The sequence below is a fragment of the Lampris incognitus genome, chromosome 18 (genome assembly GCF_029633865.1).
Source record: "Lampris incognitus isolate fLamInc1 chromosome 18, fLamInc1.hap2, whole genome shotgun sequence".
Taxonomy (NCBI): Eukaryota; Metazoa; Chordata; class Actinopteri; order Lampriformes; family Lampridae; genus Lampris; species Lampris incognitus.
The window spans coordinates 24,997,845-25,018,145 of record NC_079228.1 but is presented as its reverse complement, the minus strand read 5'-3'; the positions used below and the strand labels follow the sequence as shown (position 1 = coordinate 25,018,145).

At 47.1% G+C, this 20,301-nt stretch overlaps 1 protein-coding gene across 3 annotated transcripts in view; it reads left to right on the top strand.

The window, feature by feature from the left end:
* Positions 1–20,301, top strand: part of LOC130128731 (ephrin type-A receptor 7) — a 181,221-nt gene that overhangs the window by 97,087 nt on the left and 63,833 nt on the right. For all 3 annotated transcript variants that reach the window (XM_056298435.1, XM_056298434.1, XM_056298433.1), the window contains exons 3-4: positions 2,309–2,464; positions 12,212–12,541. In XM_056298435.1, the coding sequence (XP_056154410.1) occupies positions 2,309–2,464; positions 12,212–12,541 (486 nt within the window). The remainder of the gene's footprint in view (positions 1–2,308; positions 2,465–12,211; positions 12,542–20,301) is intronic.

The window sequence follows — 20,301 nt, the reverse complement described above, 5'->3', positions numbered from 1 at the left end:
TCCTTTGTGTGTGTGTGTGTGTGTGTGTGTGTGTGTGTGTGTGTGTGTCTGTCTGTCTGTCTGTCTGTCTGTTGTTGAGTAAATATTTCCCTGCGACAGGAGAGAGGAAAAAAAACAACAACTAGAAAACAACAAAAAGAGAGACTCGCGTTAATGTACATGTCTCCGTAACTGCCTAAGGTGCCGGCACTTTTACAAGTGCACATTGTTGTGTGCCTTTGCACTTTTTTCTGTGTGTATGTGTATGCCTGCACATTCAGCCTGTCTAGTCTCGTCTCACATCTGGGTAACTGACTGAGGTCCAGGTTCACTGAAAGCCAGACACAGTCGAGGCACCCCAGCATCCATTGTCTCTGCACAGAGCCCCATTTAGCCACTTAGATGTGGTCACCCACACCAGTCAGCAAGGAGCACAGGGCTGTTGGAGTCGGTGTTGGTGATTTTTTTTTTTTTTTTTTTACACTGAGATGGAGGGAGGTGTGCTGAAAGGGGACTAGTGCAAATGGGGGAGAGAGAGAGAGGGAGAGAGGAGATGGGTGAGGGTAAGAAGAGAGAAGATGGAGGTGGGGGAAGAGAGATGGGAAGGCATTCCGAGAACAGAAAAAGAGAAAAGAGAGAGCTAGAAAGGGCATAGCAGAGCTGTTAATGTAGACCCGCTGTTTAAAATGCAGTCTCAGAAGAGAGCAGAGGAGCGCTCGCTAGCTTGGCCGCTTGATTTCACACCCATTATCACCCGCTACAAAGACATGGCAAGCAGAAAATGAAACCGCAGAGAGAGAGAGTGTAAAATAACCCATCTTTTTCTACGTGTGTCTCTCTGAGTGTGTGTATGTGTGTGTGCGTGTGTGTGTGTGTGTGTATGTGTTGTCATGCATAACTTGATGGAGCTCTATTGAGTGGTGTGTATCCTAGTGTGCTGCGCATGTTGGGGTCATGGATGCTTATCACCGTCTCACACATTCTCACCTTCCCTTCTTATTCCTTCCTCCATCCCTTCTCTCCATCTCTCTCTCTCTCTCTCTCTCTCTCTCTCTCTCTCTCTCTCTCTCTCCCTCTCTCTCTTGCTCTCTCTCTCTCTCTCTTGCTCTCTCTCTCCAGTAAAACAGCAGCAGAAGCATTGGGACCACCTCCCTGCAGATTTCATTTGGCGTCTGTTGTTTTTAAACTAGCTGGTTGAATCCCAGCTCCTCTACCAGAGGTTATAAGTGACGTGTCAGTGCTATTTGTCAGACGGATCAAGTCAAAGACGCTTTTGCTTAATCTCTAATTAATTGTCGTCTATTCTGCATGTTTGATTGAATCATATTGGTACGTTTATTCCCCTCTGAAGAGTGAAAGATATTTTCAAGGTTTTATTTTTTAAGCTTCTTAAGGTGCTATGCTATCCTAAAAACCAGCGTTTCCACGTACAGAACTGAAAGTGTTGCTTAAGTTATCGTTATCTTCTTCGTCCAAAATACACATTTTTTTTCCTTCTATCTCTTAATCTATGAAATAAGTGATCAGATCTCTTTTCGTCAGTGGGATTTTCCTGCTGAGATGGACATATTCGGTCAAGTTTGACCATGCTAGGGGTATTCAGGTGGCGTGGCGGTCTATTCCGGTGCCTACCAACATGGGGCTCGCCGGTTCGAATCCCCGTGTTACCTCCGGCTTGGTCAGGTGTCCCTACAGTGTTGGCTGTGTCTGTGGGTAGGAAGCTGGATGTGGGTATGTGTCCATGTTGCTGCACTAGCGCCTCCTCTGGTCAGTCAGGTCGCCTGTTCGGGGGGGAAGGGGAACTGGGGGGAATAGCGTGATCCTCCCACGTGCTACGTCCCCCTGGTGAAACTCCTCACTGTCAGGTGAAAAGAAACGGCTGGCGACTCCGCATGTATCAGAGGAGGCATGTGGTAGTCTGCAGCCCTCCCAGATCGGCAGGGGGTTGGAGCAGCGACCAGGATGGCTCATGGGGTAATTGGCCAAGTACGATTGGAAGAAAAGGGGGGGGGGAGTTTGACCCCGCTCATGTTCTGTTCTCGTGCCTTTCATCTAAAAAATGTTACCGGAGCATCAACTCACACACCACCCGTCTCGGTAATAGTTTCTTTCCACACACCCATATGCACCTCACATCGTTGTGTTATCGTGAACCGTGTATTTGTTTTTGAGGGGATGGTGTGTCCTTTGTGTCCTTTGTGTTAGGGCAGAGAGCCAGAGCACAAGAATTTCATTGTGTTCTGCACATGACAATGAAGTTGAACTTTAACTTGAACTTTTTCTTACTATCAATAAATCTGATGTCCTGATGCTGTCTTCTTTTTTGCAGCATGTCCCTCTGGCTCCTACAAGATGTCATCCAGACAACAGGAGTGTTTTCCTTGCCCGGATAACAGCGTGGCGGAGGACGAGGGCTCCATGGTGTGTCTTTGTAAAGAAGACCACTTCAGAACGCCCCTGGACAACCCCTCTGCACCTTGCACACGTAATACCTCTCATGTTGTATGTGTGCTTGCATGTGTGTTTGTCCTTCTTTTGTCCTTGAGGGACTGCATTCATATTTTAACTTTTTTTTTTTACCTCCGCAATCCCTTTTCTCTCTAACTCATCAATCTCGCCTTACACCTGTGTCTATGTGTGTGTGATTAACTGTTTTCATCCTCTCTTGTACTGACATTTCATCATTATCCCCCCCCCCCCACACACACACACACACATGCATGCTAGGATGTGGTTATCATATCATTTGTGTTCTGCATCATTGCATCGAGACATCTCTGCACAAGTTATTGATGTATTTTGCATGTTTGCCATTTATCATCGCCTTTTCAAATATGTACCCGCTATCTATCTGTTAGCGTTTATCTCTCCATGCCACACCCGCAGATCACCTCCTCCCCTTCATGGTTTACCTGTCCTTCACCCTCCATCCACTTTCCTTCCTCCCTCTGTCACCTCATCACCCCTCCTACTGACCTGCCCCTGTGCCTTTGTCTCATCCAGCCCCGGCCCATCTCCCACCTTCTTCTAATCGCCATTTTTATGGCTCCTCTTACCCAGCCTTTTACCTCCCCATCACTTTCTACCCCAGCCAGGCACTCTTTAAGGTGGAAATTAGACCCTTAAATATGAATTCATATGTATTCGTATGTGTCGTATTCATATTAGTTTGATTAAATCAAGTTAAAATGGTTGCCGTCAAAAGTCAAAGCTAGAAGTGAGGGAGCCGCTCTCCTGTCAGTGGACATGGTCAGAATCTGGAAAAGGTTGTGAAGTGTGGTCCTCGTGGGAGGTTCCTGGGTGAGGTCCATCACAGCCACTACGGTGGAGACCATGACAGTTGTATCTAGCTTACTTTGATTTTTCTTTTTGGTTTCCTGATCAGTGTTAGTACTTACTCAGGGATCAACATTTATTTGTCATTTCATGCACTTGCGTACATGAAATGAAACGAAATATCGTTTCTCCCAGCCCACAACATTTCAACACAAAGACAAAAACACATAGCGAAACTACAAGAACACATATATCCAATATATCAAAAAAATATGTCACTGTGGTGCATGGGCTAGCAGTTTGCTTAGCCTGCCCCGCTTCCGCATTCTGTCAGACACCCTCGGTCTTTCCTCCTTGGGTGCAGCTCCAGGCAAGGTCCGTGGTCCCTGGGCCCACCAGACACAGCAGTCTCCCCCAGCCGATCCAACGCCAGCTCTGCCAGCCAGGCACCTTCGACACACCTCCCCGCACTCCACATGACGACACCAAAAACACAGTCAATGCTAGGCGAGGCCGCCGCCAGACCGCCCTCGGTGTTATTGGAACTGCCAGTCTGCATGGGCTAGCAGTTAGCTTAACCTGCCCTGCTTCTGCATCCTGTCAGACCGCCCTCGTTGTTTCCTCTTTGGGCACAACTCCAGGCAGGTCCGTGGTCCCTGGGCCCACAGCATGCAGCAGACCAAGCTCTCCCAGCCGATCCAGTGGCAGCTGTCCCAGCCATCAAACAAAGATGCAAACTTAGATGCAGATGTAGACAAAGACACTGCATGGACGGTACTGGATGAGGCCGCCGCAAACGTAAGTTCGCGCCGCCACCTTCCCGCACCGGTACTGGGTGAGGCCGCTGCAAACCTGAATTCACGCCGCCATCTTCCCACCAAAAGACCTACTCAAAGACAAATTAAAGGTGATTTTCTTTTAATTAATCAATGCCAACTGTTTTCCTGTGTCCGAGGCCTGCAGGGTGTTTTGTAATAACACATTCTGGTGCATGCGTTTGAGCTGTAAAATCATCTCTTGGTCTGCATTGCAGATTCATGACTCGGTTCTGTGGCCTCCTTTTGTCCAGCTGAGAGCTGGTTGTGCGTGGAGGTTTGTTTGAGAGTGAGATATTCGCCACTTGAAAGAGAACGTGATCCCCGTTCTGACAGAGTGGTTAACGGCTCAGATGCAAAATGTGATACTTTCTTTAAAAGGAGAGTGGATAAATTCAGTCCACGGTAGACAAATCCCCAGGCTTTATGGACTTGTACCCACTTGATGTTTTGTATTTGCCTTTGTTTTAGATGGAGTTTCCTCCTAATGTTGACCCCTCTCTATTCCCTTCCCCATGTCATCTTTACATCCATTTCACTTTCACGTGGTGTTGTGCATTCATCATTCCCTCCGCCGAAGCCATTTTCTCCTCAGCTCAATTAACCTTTATCCCCATTAACCCGCTTCCAGCCCTCTGTTTTCTGCCCCTCCCCATGTCTCCATGTTAAGCATCCTTCAGAAAGACCATAGCTCCATTCTCCCACTTCATGTCATTTAACCTTGAACATGTTATCCATGCCTCCTCTTTTACTTGACAATAAACATCCATTATCTCCCTTTGTGCTGCCCTCCAACCCCCTGTCTCTCCCTCTGTGTACCTGCCCCCCTAACCATTACAATCCTGTAATCTACCCCACTCTCTGACAGCCCCCCCCCCCCCGTCCATCTCTAAACTCTGTCCCTTCCTCGCTCTACCGTTCCCGCTCATAACGTCTCCCCCTTTAAAACCTTTTATCTGTTTCATCCTTTCGTTTCATTACCTCATCCATCATCCCTCTGTCACGGCAACGCCCTCAAAACATGCACGCATGCATGCACCCATGCATGCGTGCATGTGCACTCACACAGACGGACACAAACAAATGTTGTTTCCTTTTGCCGTGACATTATCTTTTTATCCCTCACCCTCTCGCCTCACCCTTGCTCTCAGAGCTGGGTGCCGTTCTCCTCCCAATAAAGACGCAGCACAAGGCTGATACGACAAAGAGCAGACAGGGCAGCCCTATCGATTATGGTATGGAGAACAGGCCGTTGATATGCCGTGGTAATTAGATGGAGGAACAATGTGCTCCACAGCTCTGGAGCACACCGGGCAGTACAGCTTAGGATCATAAGGTGTGTGTGTGCATGTGTGTTTGCATGTGCACATGCAAGCATGGTCATATCTAAGTTTTATGGTGAAAGTGATCAGGGGAGTTTAATTACGGTATTGATCAGTGAGTCCTCAGATCCCCATGTGATAACATTTGTAGCATCCTAATCAGCACATTAATTACTCTATCGATCCTGTAATTATGATCATCACCAGATCCCACTAAGCTACTGCGCAGCGAAGGGGAGCGATTGAAAGAGAGAGAGGGAGGGGGAGAGAGAGAGGCTGTTGAATCAAGAGTGACAGAGAAAAAATGAGAGGGGTAGAATCCAGGCGGGAGATGGAGAGAGGTGAATGGAGATTAAGGTGTGATTTGTTTAAGTTTGATTTTGTCAACGAAAACAACTAGTTTGCATTTGCCATGACGGGCTGGCGGACGTTTAGTCGCAAGGTTGAGATATGGAAAGGCAGCCAAAGGTTCAAGATAGTTGGACGGGAGAGAAGGGGGCATCGAGACGGATACAGAGGAAAAGTGAGTGACTGAGGGGAGGGAGGAAAGTGGAATCTGACTGAAAGATATTTAGAGCTGGAGGACTAAGAGATGGCAAGAAACAAAAAGGTAATGTCAGTAGTGAGGGGGTGGGTAAGAGAGGGCATGAAGGAAGAGAGAAACATGAATTGAGGCCCAGCTGTGCCCATGTCTGGTGTGTGTGTGTGTGTGTGTGTGTGTGTGTGTGTGTGTGTGTGTGTGTGTGTGTGTGTGTGTGTGTGTGTGTGTGTGTGTGTGTGTGTGTTTACACTTAGCTTGCTCAATGGGCTTACGTAACTGTGTCCGGAAGCGAGGCACAGCTGTGGTTTGTGACTATTTGACAGCATGCACAGCATACCTTCACTTATTTATCAAAATGCGCACACACACGGGCACACAGAGCCTTATCTAAAATTGATGGTTTTTAATGGACCCGTTCAGGCTTAATATGTGCGAACATGCGAGGCCAGCCACGTGTTAGTCGGGGGATTCGGTGATGGGAAGTCTTGTGCGATGACGTTGTACAGCTTTTGAAACACTGCACCCTTTATCCTTTCTGTCGTTTGCAGCTGATTTAAATTGACTAAGCTCTCAGCCACCTAAAGTGATTCCAGGTACAGTGCAGACTCCCCGACATCAGACAGCGACATCATGGCGGATGATGCACGGTGCTCTTAGCGGCTGAGATGCCTGTCAAACGGAGTGTTTGCCGTGAGACATGCCACAACACACAAGAGATTATCAATGAGGAAGATGAGATTCAGTGCATTGTACGACTTCCTCGTTATAAAAACGCTAAGCCAATACCAATTTATCCCCACTCGATGCTTCACATTTCACCCTGTTGGAGCAAATAACTCAAATTTACCACTAAGGACACAGATACTGCTAATTATTCCACTGTGGCTCCAAACCTTAACCCTAACGATGTGGAACAGTCAGAATCACTTCTCAGTTACTCGGGCTTCTTTGCTTTAGTATAAATAGGTACGATTTGTTGTGCAGTTTTGGTGTAACAGGGGCGGCAGTGGCTCAGGAGGTAGAGCGGGCCGTCTGGTAACTGGAAGGTTGCTAGTTCGATCCTCAACTCCTCCTTGCAACAATGCCAAGCTGTCCCTGAGCAAGATGCCTCCTGAGTGCTCCCGATGAGCTGGTTGTTACCTTGCATGGTGTACACTGCCATCTGTGTGTGTGTGTGTGTGTGTGTGTGTGTGTGTGTGTGTGTGTGTGTGTGTGCGTGCAAATGGGTGAATGTGAGGCATAATTGTAAAACGCTTTGTGTGGCTGTTGTAGCTAGAAAAGCGCTACATAAATTGCAGTCCATTTACCATTTAACAGGTGCTGTTTAAAGAATCTGGGGTCTCTAGTTCTTTGTCCAGTCATTATCTGTAGAGAATCAAATTGACCATGAGGATCTTTAGATGAAGAGACTATATGAGAGGATATGAGAGAATCTCTGCCTTGACCAACGGTGCAGTCGGTCATTTTCTGTAAATTGGAGTGCCCCTTTTTAGTTCATAAGCACTTTGGAGTATACAAGTAAAATTGACTTGACTCTAGTTTTAGTTGAGTCTATTTGAGTCGATTTCCATTTCAGGCCTTGATGGGAATTAAAACTGGTCCATTTGAAAAGGTATGCAGATTTTTGATATTCACTGTATCTCCAGTTCAATATCCAAATTATACATAACTCGATATGTAAATTAAGCATACTAAATTCTACTTTTGTTCCCCATTCCACTTCAGTTTCTAGTATGTAACGTAGCTGTCCTTGCATTGTCAGTTTCTAGTATGTAACCTAGCTGTCCTTGCATTGATTTGGCATTGTGAAGCTTTACGTAGAGAAACATAGCTGACATCCCCCCCCCTCCCCCCTTTTTCTCCCCAATTGTATCCAGCCAGTTACCCGACTCTTCCGAGCCGTCCCGGTTACTGCTGCACCCCCTCTGCCGATCCGGGGAGGGCTGCGGGCTATCACATGCCTCCTCCGATACATGTGGAGCCGCCAGCCGCTTCTTTGCACCTGACAGTGAGGAGTTTCGCCAGGGGTATGTAGCGCGTGAGACGATCCCGCTATTCCCCCCCAGTTCCCCCTTCCCCCGAACAAGCATCCCGACCAACCAGAGGTGGCGCTAGTGCCGCGACCAGGACACATACCCACATCCGGTTTCCCACCCGCAGACACGGCCAATTGTGACTGTAGGGATACCCAATCGAGCCGGAGGTAACACAGGGATTCGAACCAGCGATCCCCGTGTTGGTAGGCAACAGAATAGACCGCTATGCTACCCGGACGCCCATAGTGGACATTTTTTTTAAGTCAGTCACCCCAGTTTAAGATAGGATCTACCATAATAATCCAAGGAGTGACATCCTGCTCCCACTTACAGAATTTGAGTGCCTGGCACGTCTTCTCTGACGTCCTGCCTCTGATGTCAGGTCACATGGTTATACTACATCCTGCCTCTGATGTCAGGTCACATGGTTAGACTGCGTCCTGCCTCTGATGTCAGGTCACATGGTTAGATTACGTCCTGCCGCTGATGTCAGGTCACATGGTTATTCTACATCCTGCCTCTGATGTCAGGTCACATGGTTAGACTACGTCCTGCCTCTGATGTCAGGTCACATGGTTATACTACGACCTGCCTCTGGTGTCAGGTCACATGGTTATACTACGTCCTGCCTCTGATGTCAGGTCACATGGTTATACTACGTCCTGCCTCTGGTGTCAGGTCACATGGTTAGACTACGTCCTGCCTCTGATGTCAGGTCACATGGTTAGACTACGTCCTGCCTCTGGTGTCAGGTCACATGGTTATACTACGTCCTGCCTCTGGTGTCAGGTCACATGGTTATACTACATCCTGCCTCTGATGTCAGGTCACATGGTTAGACTACGTCCTGTCTCTGGTGTCACGTCACATGGTTATGCTAGCGTCTTGAAGGCATACGTATATCCCTATCAACACACCTTTATTGGATTTTTGTTAAGCCGTGGATTTTTTTCCACGGTGCTGTTGACAAAAGCTAATAGACTAACTCATTCCACATATACACACAGCCATTGTCACTATTAAAAAAATCAAGTCACCCTGGCTCACAAATTCAGGGTTCTCTCTTCCTCTTCTTCTTCTTGTTTACGTGTTTACATGTTCTCATAAGCATCCAGCAGAAGGAGGTTTTGATTGGAAGACATCACCAGCCTGAAGGGATTTGGGGAATGCATGTCATTGCGTTACAGCTCTTGATGTCAACATATGTGCATGCGTGTGCGCGCGCACACACACAAACACACACACACACACACACACACACACACATACAGAATCAGTTTAAGACCTATACAAACTGTATTAAGCCCTTGTATTATTTCCAGTGTCTTGTGGTCTCTTTGCAGCATCTCTAATCCTTTCCACATCTCAATCCAATGAAGGTCTTATGTTGGCCTGCTGCCAGATGAAGCAAACAGCACCACATACCCCAGTACATCCCTGTGAAGATCTCTTTTAGCAGGCATGGTCAATCAGGGTCAAGTGGTTTTAAAAAATATCAGTTATTTAATATAAACGCTAAATCTGGGATTTAACAGGTTATGATTGGATGATATGCAGCCTGAGCCCATTCAGTCACACTATAACACACAATACACTGTTGGCATTTAAATACACGTATAAGACCTCATGCCTCAACAATATGGAGGTAACTAGAAGAACCCTGCTACAATGTAGCGGTTTGGTTATCCACCCGTCTAAATCTCCCTCCTCTTCATCCTGCCAGCTAACCGCCTTCCCCCTGCCCCTAAACCCCCCCCACTCCAGCTCGCTCCCCCCAAATGCTCAGAATCATCTGAAATGCCGAGAAAAGTGGTTTTTAGCCATTTTTAGAAAATGCATATTTTGCATAATTATGCATAATTATTATAATTATATTTTAATGTTCTGCTATTTTTCTGGTCCTCTCTGGAACAATACCTACCACCTCCCAAAAAATTAGGATCATAAGTGCATTTTTGCAAAAATGCATATATTATGCATAATGCCAAAACATTTGTAAGCCCCAGAAATTTTTTTTGATATAGGTGAAAAAATCAAAGATGCTCAGAATCATCTGAAATGCCGAGAAACGTGGTTTTTAGCCATTTTTAGAAAAATGCATATTTTGCATAATTATGCATAATTTTAATTTTCTGGGATTTTTCCCTTACTCTCTGAGACAATACCTACCACCTCCAAAAAGAATTAGGATCATAAGTGCTTTAGTTTTCGGTTCCACTATCTACACTAACACCACACACACACACACATTACGAAAATACGTATATGAGTAGATATATTCTGTTGAAAACATGCGAATCGTTCAATACAAATTTTTTCCCCTATTATCTAGGGAATGGCAATTTTTTTTTAATCCCCCCCTTTTCTCCCCAGTTGTATCCGGCTGATTACCCAACTCTTCCGAGCCATCCCGGTCGCTGCTCTACCCCCTCTGCCAATCCAGGGAGGGCTGTAGACTACCACATGCCTCCTCCGATACATGTGGAGTCACCAGCCGCTTCTTTTCACCTGACAGTGAGGAGTTTCACTAGCGCGACGTAGCATGTGGGAAGATCACGCTATTCCCCCAGTCCCCCCCCCCCCAAACAGGCGCCCTGACCGACTAGAGGTGCTAGTGCAGTGACCAGGACACATACCCACATATGGCTTCCCACCTAAAGACACGGCTAATTGTGTCTGGAGAGATGCCTGACCAAGCCAGAGGTAATACGGGGATTCGAACCGACGAGCCCCATGTTGGTAGGCAAAAGAATAGACCGCTATGCTACCCGGACGCCCAGGAATGGCAATATTTTTTATCTATTTTGAGAAGGTTTGCATTGGATGGGCACACTGTTTTTTGTTTTGTTTTTTTGCAACCAATTGCTTAAGATTCATGTAGTTATTGATTCTCAAATCAAATTGTTTCACTAGAATCACAATATTCAATCACTGACCACTGACATCACCTCACTGCAGCTCTGGGGAATTAACTCTCTTGCTCAAGTGCACTTTAAAGGTTATTCCCCGTAGTGGTCGGTAGTCACTAGATTTGGCCACATTTCAGCCAAGTTTTTTTTTCCAGGGATTGCAGCTGGTTGACTACGCTTGCCCAAAGTGACCATCTTGCTCTTTATTTTGCCTTTATTGGACTCAAACGTGAATTGTACCAGGAAATACAGGCAAGAGCAGTGACCCACAGGACCCAGAGAAATGCTAATGTTCCACCTGTTGTGCCAGGTGAAAAATCCTCATGATGAGGTGGCTGGATACCTGGTAACACAGACATGCAGCATAGATTTACCAGATTAAACCCAATTACTGCCATCAGGCCTCAACCCACCATTTTTTGTTAGGGCCTGACCGGTGGAAGAATGAGTGAATCACACAGTACAGGGATGTAGATTCTGGTACAGTTCAGCATGCTGTGAGGCTGGTCAGGCTGGATTCAGTATTTTTGACTGAAGCAAGGGGAGGTATGATACAGCAAAATGTAAAATAACTGCTGCAGTACGTGTTGCAGTGGCAGCCACCTAGTTTGTTAAAAAGATGAATTTGACCGAAAAGTTTGATGTTTGTAACAAGAGGAACTCTCTTTCCATCCGCTCTCTTTGTCTCACTCTTAGGTTTTTTTTCCCAACTTGCAGCAAATGTCATTCATAAAATCCCAAACGATTTTTTTTTTTTTTTTGCTTTTTTCCCGTCTTTTTCTCCCCAATTGTATGGCCAATCACCCTATTTTCCGAGCCGTCCCGGTCGCTGCTCTACCCCCTGTACCGATCCGGGGAGGGCTGCAGACTACCACATGCCTCCTCCAATACATGTGGAGTCACCAGCCGCTTCTTTTCACCCGACAGTGAGGAGTTTCACCAGGGGGATGTAGTGCGTGGGAGGATCACGCTATTCCCCCCAGTTCCCCCTCCCCCCCGAACAGATGCCCTGACCGACCAGAGGAGGCGCTAGTGCAGTGACCCGGACACATACCCACATCCGGTTTCCCACCTGCAGACACGGCCAATTGTGTCTGTACGGATGCCCGACCAAGCCGGAGGTAACATGGGGATTCAAATCGACGATCCCAGTGTTGGTAGGCGACGGAATAGACCGCTACGCTGCCCGCCACAAAGGATATTATTGCATACCAAAATCATTTTTTGTGTTAAATAAACATGACTCTTAATACCCGTTCATCAAACCAGTTATTGAACTTAGAAAATGTCCTTGCCCATGATAATCATCACTCCTGCTTTATCTGTCTTCCAGGCCCCCCTTTTCCACCTAGAGACTTGGTCTTCACCCTGAAGCAGTCAACACTGATACTGGAGTGGTCCGCGCCATCCGACACGGGTGGCAGGGTGGATCTCACCTACAGTGTGGGATGCCGGCGGTGCGTGGTGGCACAGTGTGAGCCATGTGGGCCCAGTGTCGGCTTCGTGCCCCAGCAGATTGGCCTGACAGAGAGGACCGTGACCGTCGTCAATCTCCTGCCCAACACCAACTACACCTTCACTGTGGAGGCCCTGAATGGAGTGTCTGAGCTGCTGCCCAACAAGAGGTTTTACACACAGGTCAACGTGTCAACGAGTCTGCCTGGTGAGTGAGATACTCTAATGGTTTCGCAGCAATCAGACGCACACTTGCACACAGACACATGCACACAAACACACGTACAAAAGCAGACACACACAGGCACATTTAGCTACCGACGTAAACATGCACACATGTAAAATAAGAAAACAGAGCCATGCACACACAGATGTTTAGGGGAATATCGAGGTCTAGATTTTCTAGACTGCTGTTCCTATAGAAACTAGAACATGAACACTGCGGTTCTGGCCAAGTGGTGCTGCAGACGTGGCCGAGAGGCTCCGGCGGTTGAGGTGATCTCATTTCCATCAGTTGGAGCCTTCACCAGGCCGTTAGCCAGGCACTCCAAAAAGCACTTAGCCAAGTAACCCTGTCCAACGACTCTGCATCAACAACTATTTGGAGGAGCTCGACTGTGAAAAGACATCGCACACAAACGCACACAAACGCACACACACACACACACACACACACACACAGGTGCATATAAGAGCGCCCTTATTTTCACATAAACACACAAGTACACACAGACACATACACATTCATTTAATCAAATGTACACAAACATATATATATATGTAAATAAACATACACACACACACATACGTATATATATTTTTTTTTTCTATGCAAGCACAGAAAGCTTGCAGGTACCCTCACAAAAGCAGGTGTACATATCCAAGCTTTCATAAGCTTTCAGTCGCTCCTATCGAATATGCATATTTAAAAAAAAATGTGTTTGCTCAGTTTGTTTGTTAGCATATATAGAACAAATCTCTCATTCGGAAATGGCAAAAGAAGTATATTTCTAAGAAGCAAGGGAGAGAGGTAGGAAGAGTAATAGAGGGAACAAAAAACCATAAAAGGAGTCAGATGAGATAGCAAAAAAAAACAAACAAAAAAAACAGGAAAATGAGAATGGTAAAGTGTGTTTTGTACTCTAATTGGTAATTAGCCTGGAGAAATGTGGTGCATAATGAATGGAAAGAGGTTTAAGTCAGACTAGTGTGAGCACTGAGAGGGTAGCTGCACTCCCTATGAGTCCCTCCTTAGTTGAAAGACTTTTCAGAGCAGTTACCATAATGGCTCCTTTATGACTGCAGAGGGACTCACAATATCCAAGTATGCTCATTGATGAAGTGTGTGTGTGTGTGTATTTCACACAGGATTAAATAAATAAAATAAATGTGTGTGTGTGTGTGTGTGTGTGTATAATCCAGTGAGTCAAGTAAATTCTTCATGAGCCAGTACAAGCCTGTTTCATGCCATAATCAATCATCAGCTGTCAATCTTTATTTTAACAAAGTTATACATATACATACATATATACATATACACACACACATACACAAACACACATATATATATATTAAAAAATGTATACACCGATTAGCCAAAAAATTAAAACCACCACCACCTGTCTCATATGGTGTAGGGTCCCCCTCATGCCACCAAAACAGCTCTGATCTGTCGAGTCATGGACTCCACAAGACCTCTGAAGGTGTCCTGTGGTATTTGGCGCCAAGACATTAGCATCCTTTATGTCTTGTTAGTTGGGAGGTGGGGCCTCCATGGATCGGACCTATTTTTCCAGCACATCCCACAGATGCTCGATCAGATTGAGATCTGGGGAGTTTGAAGGCCAAGACAACAAACTTGAACTCTTTGTCATGTTCCTCAAACCATTCCTGAACAATTTTTGCAGTGTGGCAGGGTGCATTATCCTACTGAAAGAGGCCACTGCCGTCAGGGAATGCCATTGCCATGAAGGGGTGTAGCTGGTCTGCAGTAATGTTTAGGTAGGTGGTACGTGTCATAGTAACATCCACATGAATGCCAGGACCCAAGGTCTCCCAGCAGAACATTGCCCAGAGCATCACACTGCTGCTGCCGGCTTGCCTTCTTCCTGTAGTGCATCCTGGTGCCATCCCTTCCCCATGTAAATGACACACATGCACCCGGCCATCCACATGATGTAAAAGAAAACACGATTCATCAGACCAGGCCACTTTCTAACATTGCTCCATGGTCCAGTTCTGACACTCACGTGCCCATTGTAGGCACTTTCGGTGGTGGAGAGTGGTCATTATGGGCACTCTGACTGGTCAGCAGCTACGCAGCCCCATATGCAGCAAGCTGTGATGCACCGTGTGTTCTGACACCTGTCTGTCATAGCCAGCATTAACTTTTTCAGAAATTTGAGCTACAGTAGCTCTTCTGGGGGATCAAACCAGATGTTATAGCCTTCGCTCCCCCACGAGCATCTATGCGCCTTGGGCACCCATATCCTGTCGTTGATTCACCAGTTATCCTTCCTTGGACCAGTTTTGGTAGGCACTGACCACTGCATACCAAGAACACCCCACAAGACCTGCTGTTTTGGAGATGCTCTGACCCAGTCGTCTAGCCATCACAATATGTCTCTTTTGTCAAAGTCACTCAGATCCTTACGCTTGCTCATTTTTCCTGTTTCCAACACATCAATTTCAAGAACTGACTGTTCACTTGCTGCCTAATACAGCCCACCCTTGACAGGTGCCATTGTGACAAGATAATCAATGTTATTCACTTACCTGTCATCTGTGGGGGTTTTTTTTGGGGGGGGGGGTTCCCCCCTTTTTCTCCCCAATTATACATGGCCAATTACCTCACTCTTCTGAGCTGTCCGAGTCACTGCTCCAACCCCTCTGCCAATTCGGGGAGGGCTGCAGACTACCACATGCCTCCTCCAATACATGTGGAGTGGCCAGCCGTTTCTTTTCACCCGACAGTGAGGAGTTTCACCAGGGGGACGTAGCGTGTGGGAGGATCACACTATTCCCCCCAGTTCCCCCTCCCCTCCTGAACAGGCGCCCCAATCGACCAGAGGAGATGCTAGTGCAGCGACCAGGACACATACCCACATCCGGCTTCCCAACCGCAGACATGGCCAATTGTGTCTGTAGGGATGCCCGACCAAGCCGGAGGTAACACGGGGATTCGAACCGGGATCCTCATGTTGGTAAACAACGGAATAGACTCCCACGCTACCCGGACGCCCCGTCATTTGTGGTTTTAATGTTTTGGCTGATCGGTGTTTGTGTGTGTGTGTGTGTGTGTGTGTGTGTGTGTGTGTATATATATATATATATATATATATATATATATGAGTGTGAGATCAGCTGCTAATGAGTGCGAGACGCACAAAACAGGCCTGTACTGCTATGCATTAAAATCTTTTTTCCTGTATCCGTGTTGATATTCCGCTCCTCATTAGTCGAGCACTCAACACCATCGACGGTTTCGGAAAAAAACGCTATATATGCTTAGCCTTAATCTACTTCAATCCACCCTCCAAATAAACACATACTTGGTTGTATATAATACTTGTTTTTATATAATACCCTATTCTGTTTGATGGCGTGTGTGTTTATTTGGAGGGTGGATTAAAGTAAATTGTGGTTGAGCAGTGGAATGGGAATAAAAAAGGGGAGATAATGCAATTCGGTCAGAAAGAGTGCAGAGATTCGTGCAAGTGTGTTTCAGTGCCCCAGATTCCCTTGCTGACCGACTGTCAAATGAAGGGTTATGTAAGTGTAACATCTGGACATCTGGACCACATAGGGACCACATAGCAACGGGAGCTTGGCTTTACTGAGTTGCTCTTGAATATTTTCGTGGACCCCAATTTCTAATTTGCAGTACGGATATTTTTCCACAAAAACAGCCGACGTGATTGAGGTTGCCCTAGGATGATGAACTCAGCTATTGTGGGCGTTGTGGTACCCGGCTGTAAAGCTGTACCCCGACATCTCCAGCCTCCACCAGTAAGGACACTGTGTCCTTGGAAGATAAGAAAGGGACAAACCCACAATGACAACTTTATTCCCCTCATCCCCCTCTTCCTTTGTGTGTCTTTTCTTTTTATCTCTTCCTCCGTGTTTTTCATAATCTTGGCGGTTGCCATGGCATTGATGCTTGGTTATTATTGGGTATTAGGGTGTGTGCTGTCCCGCTGGTCGTGTCATCCTAGGGGATTCGCGAGGGCGTTAGGAGAGGGTGTTCACAGGCATTTGAGAAGACTTTGTGTGTCAGAGAGGATTTAGACTGACATCTGGTGTGATAGTTTTAATGCTGTGCGTGTGCATGTGTGTGTGTGTGCGCATGTGTGTTTGACAGAGATGGAGACGTAAGCCCGACCGAAAGAGAACATGACAGATCGTATTTGAGCAGAGTCTGGCATGTCTCTCATTTCACACAGAGTATATCTCGTTTCACCTCTACCTTGAAAGCGCCCTCGCCACTCAAGTGTATCCTTATAATGCCTGCGGTTTTCCACACATGGTCAGCAAAGCATGCCTCAGATCAGTAGCTAACTAGCTAACCTGAACCCACCGTCATGTTCTGCCCCCAGCCCCCAGCTTTGCCTTACAGCGAAGTGAACTGAGTGTTTGTCTGTGCGTGTGTGTGTGTGTGTGTGTATATGTGTGTGTGTGTGTGCGTGCGTGTGCTTGCGTGCACACTCCATGATGAGCGTATACACCATCAAAACCCTTTTTTTTATATAAATACTGTAGCAGGGATTTAGAAAGACGCTAACACAGGTACCAGCAAACATGCCGTCACTCTATTTCTCTCTCACCTTTTCATCTTCCTCTCTCTCTCTGTCTCCCCTCTCTCTCGCTCTCCCTCTCTCGCTCTCCCTCTCTCTCACCTTCTCCATCTTCTTTCTCTCTCTCCTCTCTCTCGCTCTCTCTCTCTCCCCCTCTCTCTCTCACCTTTTCCATCTTCTCTCCTCTCTCTCTCCCTCTCTCTCTCGCCCTCCCTCCCTCTCCCGATCTCTTTTTTTCTTGCTACCTCATTATTTCTCAATTAAACTTTTTTTTAAACCTATATCACCCTCTTTTTCCCCTCTTTCACTTTTATTTTCTACCCCTATTTCCTTTTTCATTTCCCTGTCTGGCGCGCGGTCCTACTATTCACTCACTATTCATAGATCGTAATTTCTCTCTCTCACTCTTTCGGTGGCCATCCCACCATCCACACCTCCTTTTCCATTTATCCCTTTCAGTCTTGCTATCTCTCTCTCTCTCTCTCTTTCTCTCTCTCACACACACACACACACACACACACACACACACACACACACACACACACACACGTGCATGCCTATATGAGAGGGTGTGTAGGCCATTATTCTCAGCTACATGCTCTCACACACTGTCAAACGCTCTTGCGTGCCCATGCGTGCGCGCGCACACACACACACACACACACACACACTCACACTTGTCTTGCTGTCCTTCCTCATCCTCACCCCATGCTGGCTGTCAGTTCATCTCTTGCAATGTGCTGCATCTGGCTCCTTTCAGCCAGTTAGCTTGTGAGCAGTAGGTGAAACAGGGCAAAGTGGAAAAGCTCCCTCTGCCGTAATCTAAATCAGGCAAGGGTAGTTGAGGCAGAGGGCCCAAAGAGACCACGAGGGTTTAAACGACCTGGTCAAACTTTTCTAACAGCTAAGAGCCCGAGTATTGGAAGGCACAATGGGCTTCTTGCCCAGACACCCCCCCTCTTCCCACCTCACCATAAAAGAAAGACAGGCACACACAACGGGTCAATGTATATGTATGCATCCATGTTTTTCCCGTTTCATGTTTTTACCCCAAGTGGCGCTTAAAAGCCCGTGGAAAAAGCTCTTAGAGCTTGTGGCCGTAAAACCCTCTATCAAAAGCAAATTGAATTATGTGAAGAAGAGCTCAGGTCCACCAGGCACATGTTTGCACAGGCACAGGGGGCAGCAGAAATGTCTCCTGGCCATGTGGGGGTTTATCAGAACTCCCCCGGCTGTCATTGCAGCAGTGAAGGATGTATAAAGAGAAGAAGGGAGCGGGGTGGAAAGGTGTCTGGAGTTGCGTGATCAGACGGAGTGTGGGTCGGGTAAATGAGGGATCAGTTTTGCCTAAGGCTTGAGGGACCTCTTATCCAGCTGTGGAATTGGTGTGTGTGTGTGTGTGTGTGTGTGTGTGTGTGTGTGTGTGTGTGTGTGTGTGTGTGTGTGTGTAAGCATGCATCAGCCGGTGCGTGTGTAACACAGTATTTGCCTGTGTCCTTTTTTTGTGCACTTGCCTTATGCTGTGGATATCGGATCACACACTTGATTTGTCTGTGTGAGTTTGAGTGCATGGCAAGGGAAAAATGCAATGGCAGCATACTTTAGTGATGCAAAGTACATCTGTGTGTGTGTGTGTGTGTGTGTGTGTGTGTGTGTGTGTGTGTGTGTGTGTGTGTGTGTGTGTGTGTGTGTGTGTGTGTGTGTGTGTGCATGATCAAAACATCCCCCCTCAGACCCTGACAAGGGCTTGTCATCGCCATCCCTGGCCTCTGCTGGGACATTCAAAGCCTTTTAGTTGAGGCAGAGAGGAAGAGGAGGGATCGCGGCGAGGGAAGATATTGTGATGGGCTGGAGGTGTGGGTCACGGCGGAGGGATTGGCATTTCAATATCCTGAGAGGATTACCGCTCTGGCTTCAGATGACTGGTCCCCATGGAGTGACATAGGGTTGAGAGATGGATGCGTACTGAGAAAGGAGGAGGGGAGACAGAGGGATGAGTGAAGAGCGGACGGTGTGAGAGAGGGAGGTGGGGAGAGGAAGTCGAATGGAGAGAAGCGAGCCGTGCGGTGTGTGAGTTACAGGCACTCTGGACGTAGAAGGACAGTGGCGACGCCATTCGAGAAATATATACTGTCCTGCATATTTCTAAAACAACAAGAGGGTTGTTTGTCACAACCATGTAGCTTGTGTGTATGTGTGTGTGTGGGGGGGGGCACATTTCTACGTGAAAAATGTGAGTTGAGGGCATCTGGGTAGCATAGCGGTCTATTCTGTTGCCTACCAACACGGATCACCGGTTCGAATCCCCATGTTACCTCCAGCTTGGTCGGGTGTCCCGAAAGACACAATTGGCCCACCCGCAATATGTGGGTGGGAAGCCGGTTGTGGGTATGTGTCCTGGTCGCTGCACTAGCGCCTCCTCTGGTCAGTTGGGGCGCCTATTCGGGGGGCAGGGACTGGGGGGAATAGCGTGATCCTCCCACTCTGTATGTCCCCCTGGCGAAACCCCTCACTGTCAGGTGAAAAGAAGCGGCTGGCGACTCTACAAAAAGAAAAAAGAAAAATGTGAGTTGAGCGTCGAGGAAAGGAGCAACTCTGTGCTGAACATGAGTTCGGGACACGGGATTAAAGAAGTCAGGGGGTTGTGTGAGTTTTACTTAAAGATCCCCTCTGATGAAAATCAAGTTTTTTAACCTTGTCAACATGCCCTTGTGCTGTTCGGGTAATGTTACAAGACATATCAGGGGCAAAATAAATAGTCAACACCATGGCTGACTATATCTGCTTTGAATCTGCAGTGTACCAAGGACAGTCTCGAAAAAACGGGATTCAGACAGGCGGGGTTTCCTACATCACAAACATAAGGAACCTGTCCCGTTAATGGATGGGGTGGTGCTCTACTTATCATTATGTGCACCCGCTTCAGTGATGTGAGCCAGAGGAGAGGCGGTGCAGCTACTCATTGTAATTTTGTTAGCTGTAAGTTTCACTAGTTTTCAAAACGATGGCAGAGACTTGTCTTGTTTTTGGCTGCACATTTACAAAAGGAGAAACTGAGCCGTCATTTATTACCGGCGGGTCTGAAAATCCCGGGGAAACGGTTGCAGTTTAGCTGGAACAATCGTCATGTCCCAGCCAAACTTGCAGAGAGGAAACGTGGATTCGCAGCAGCATT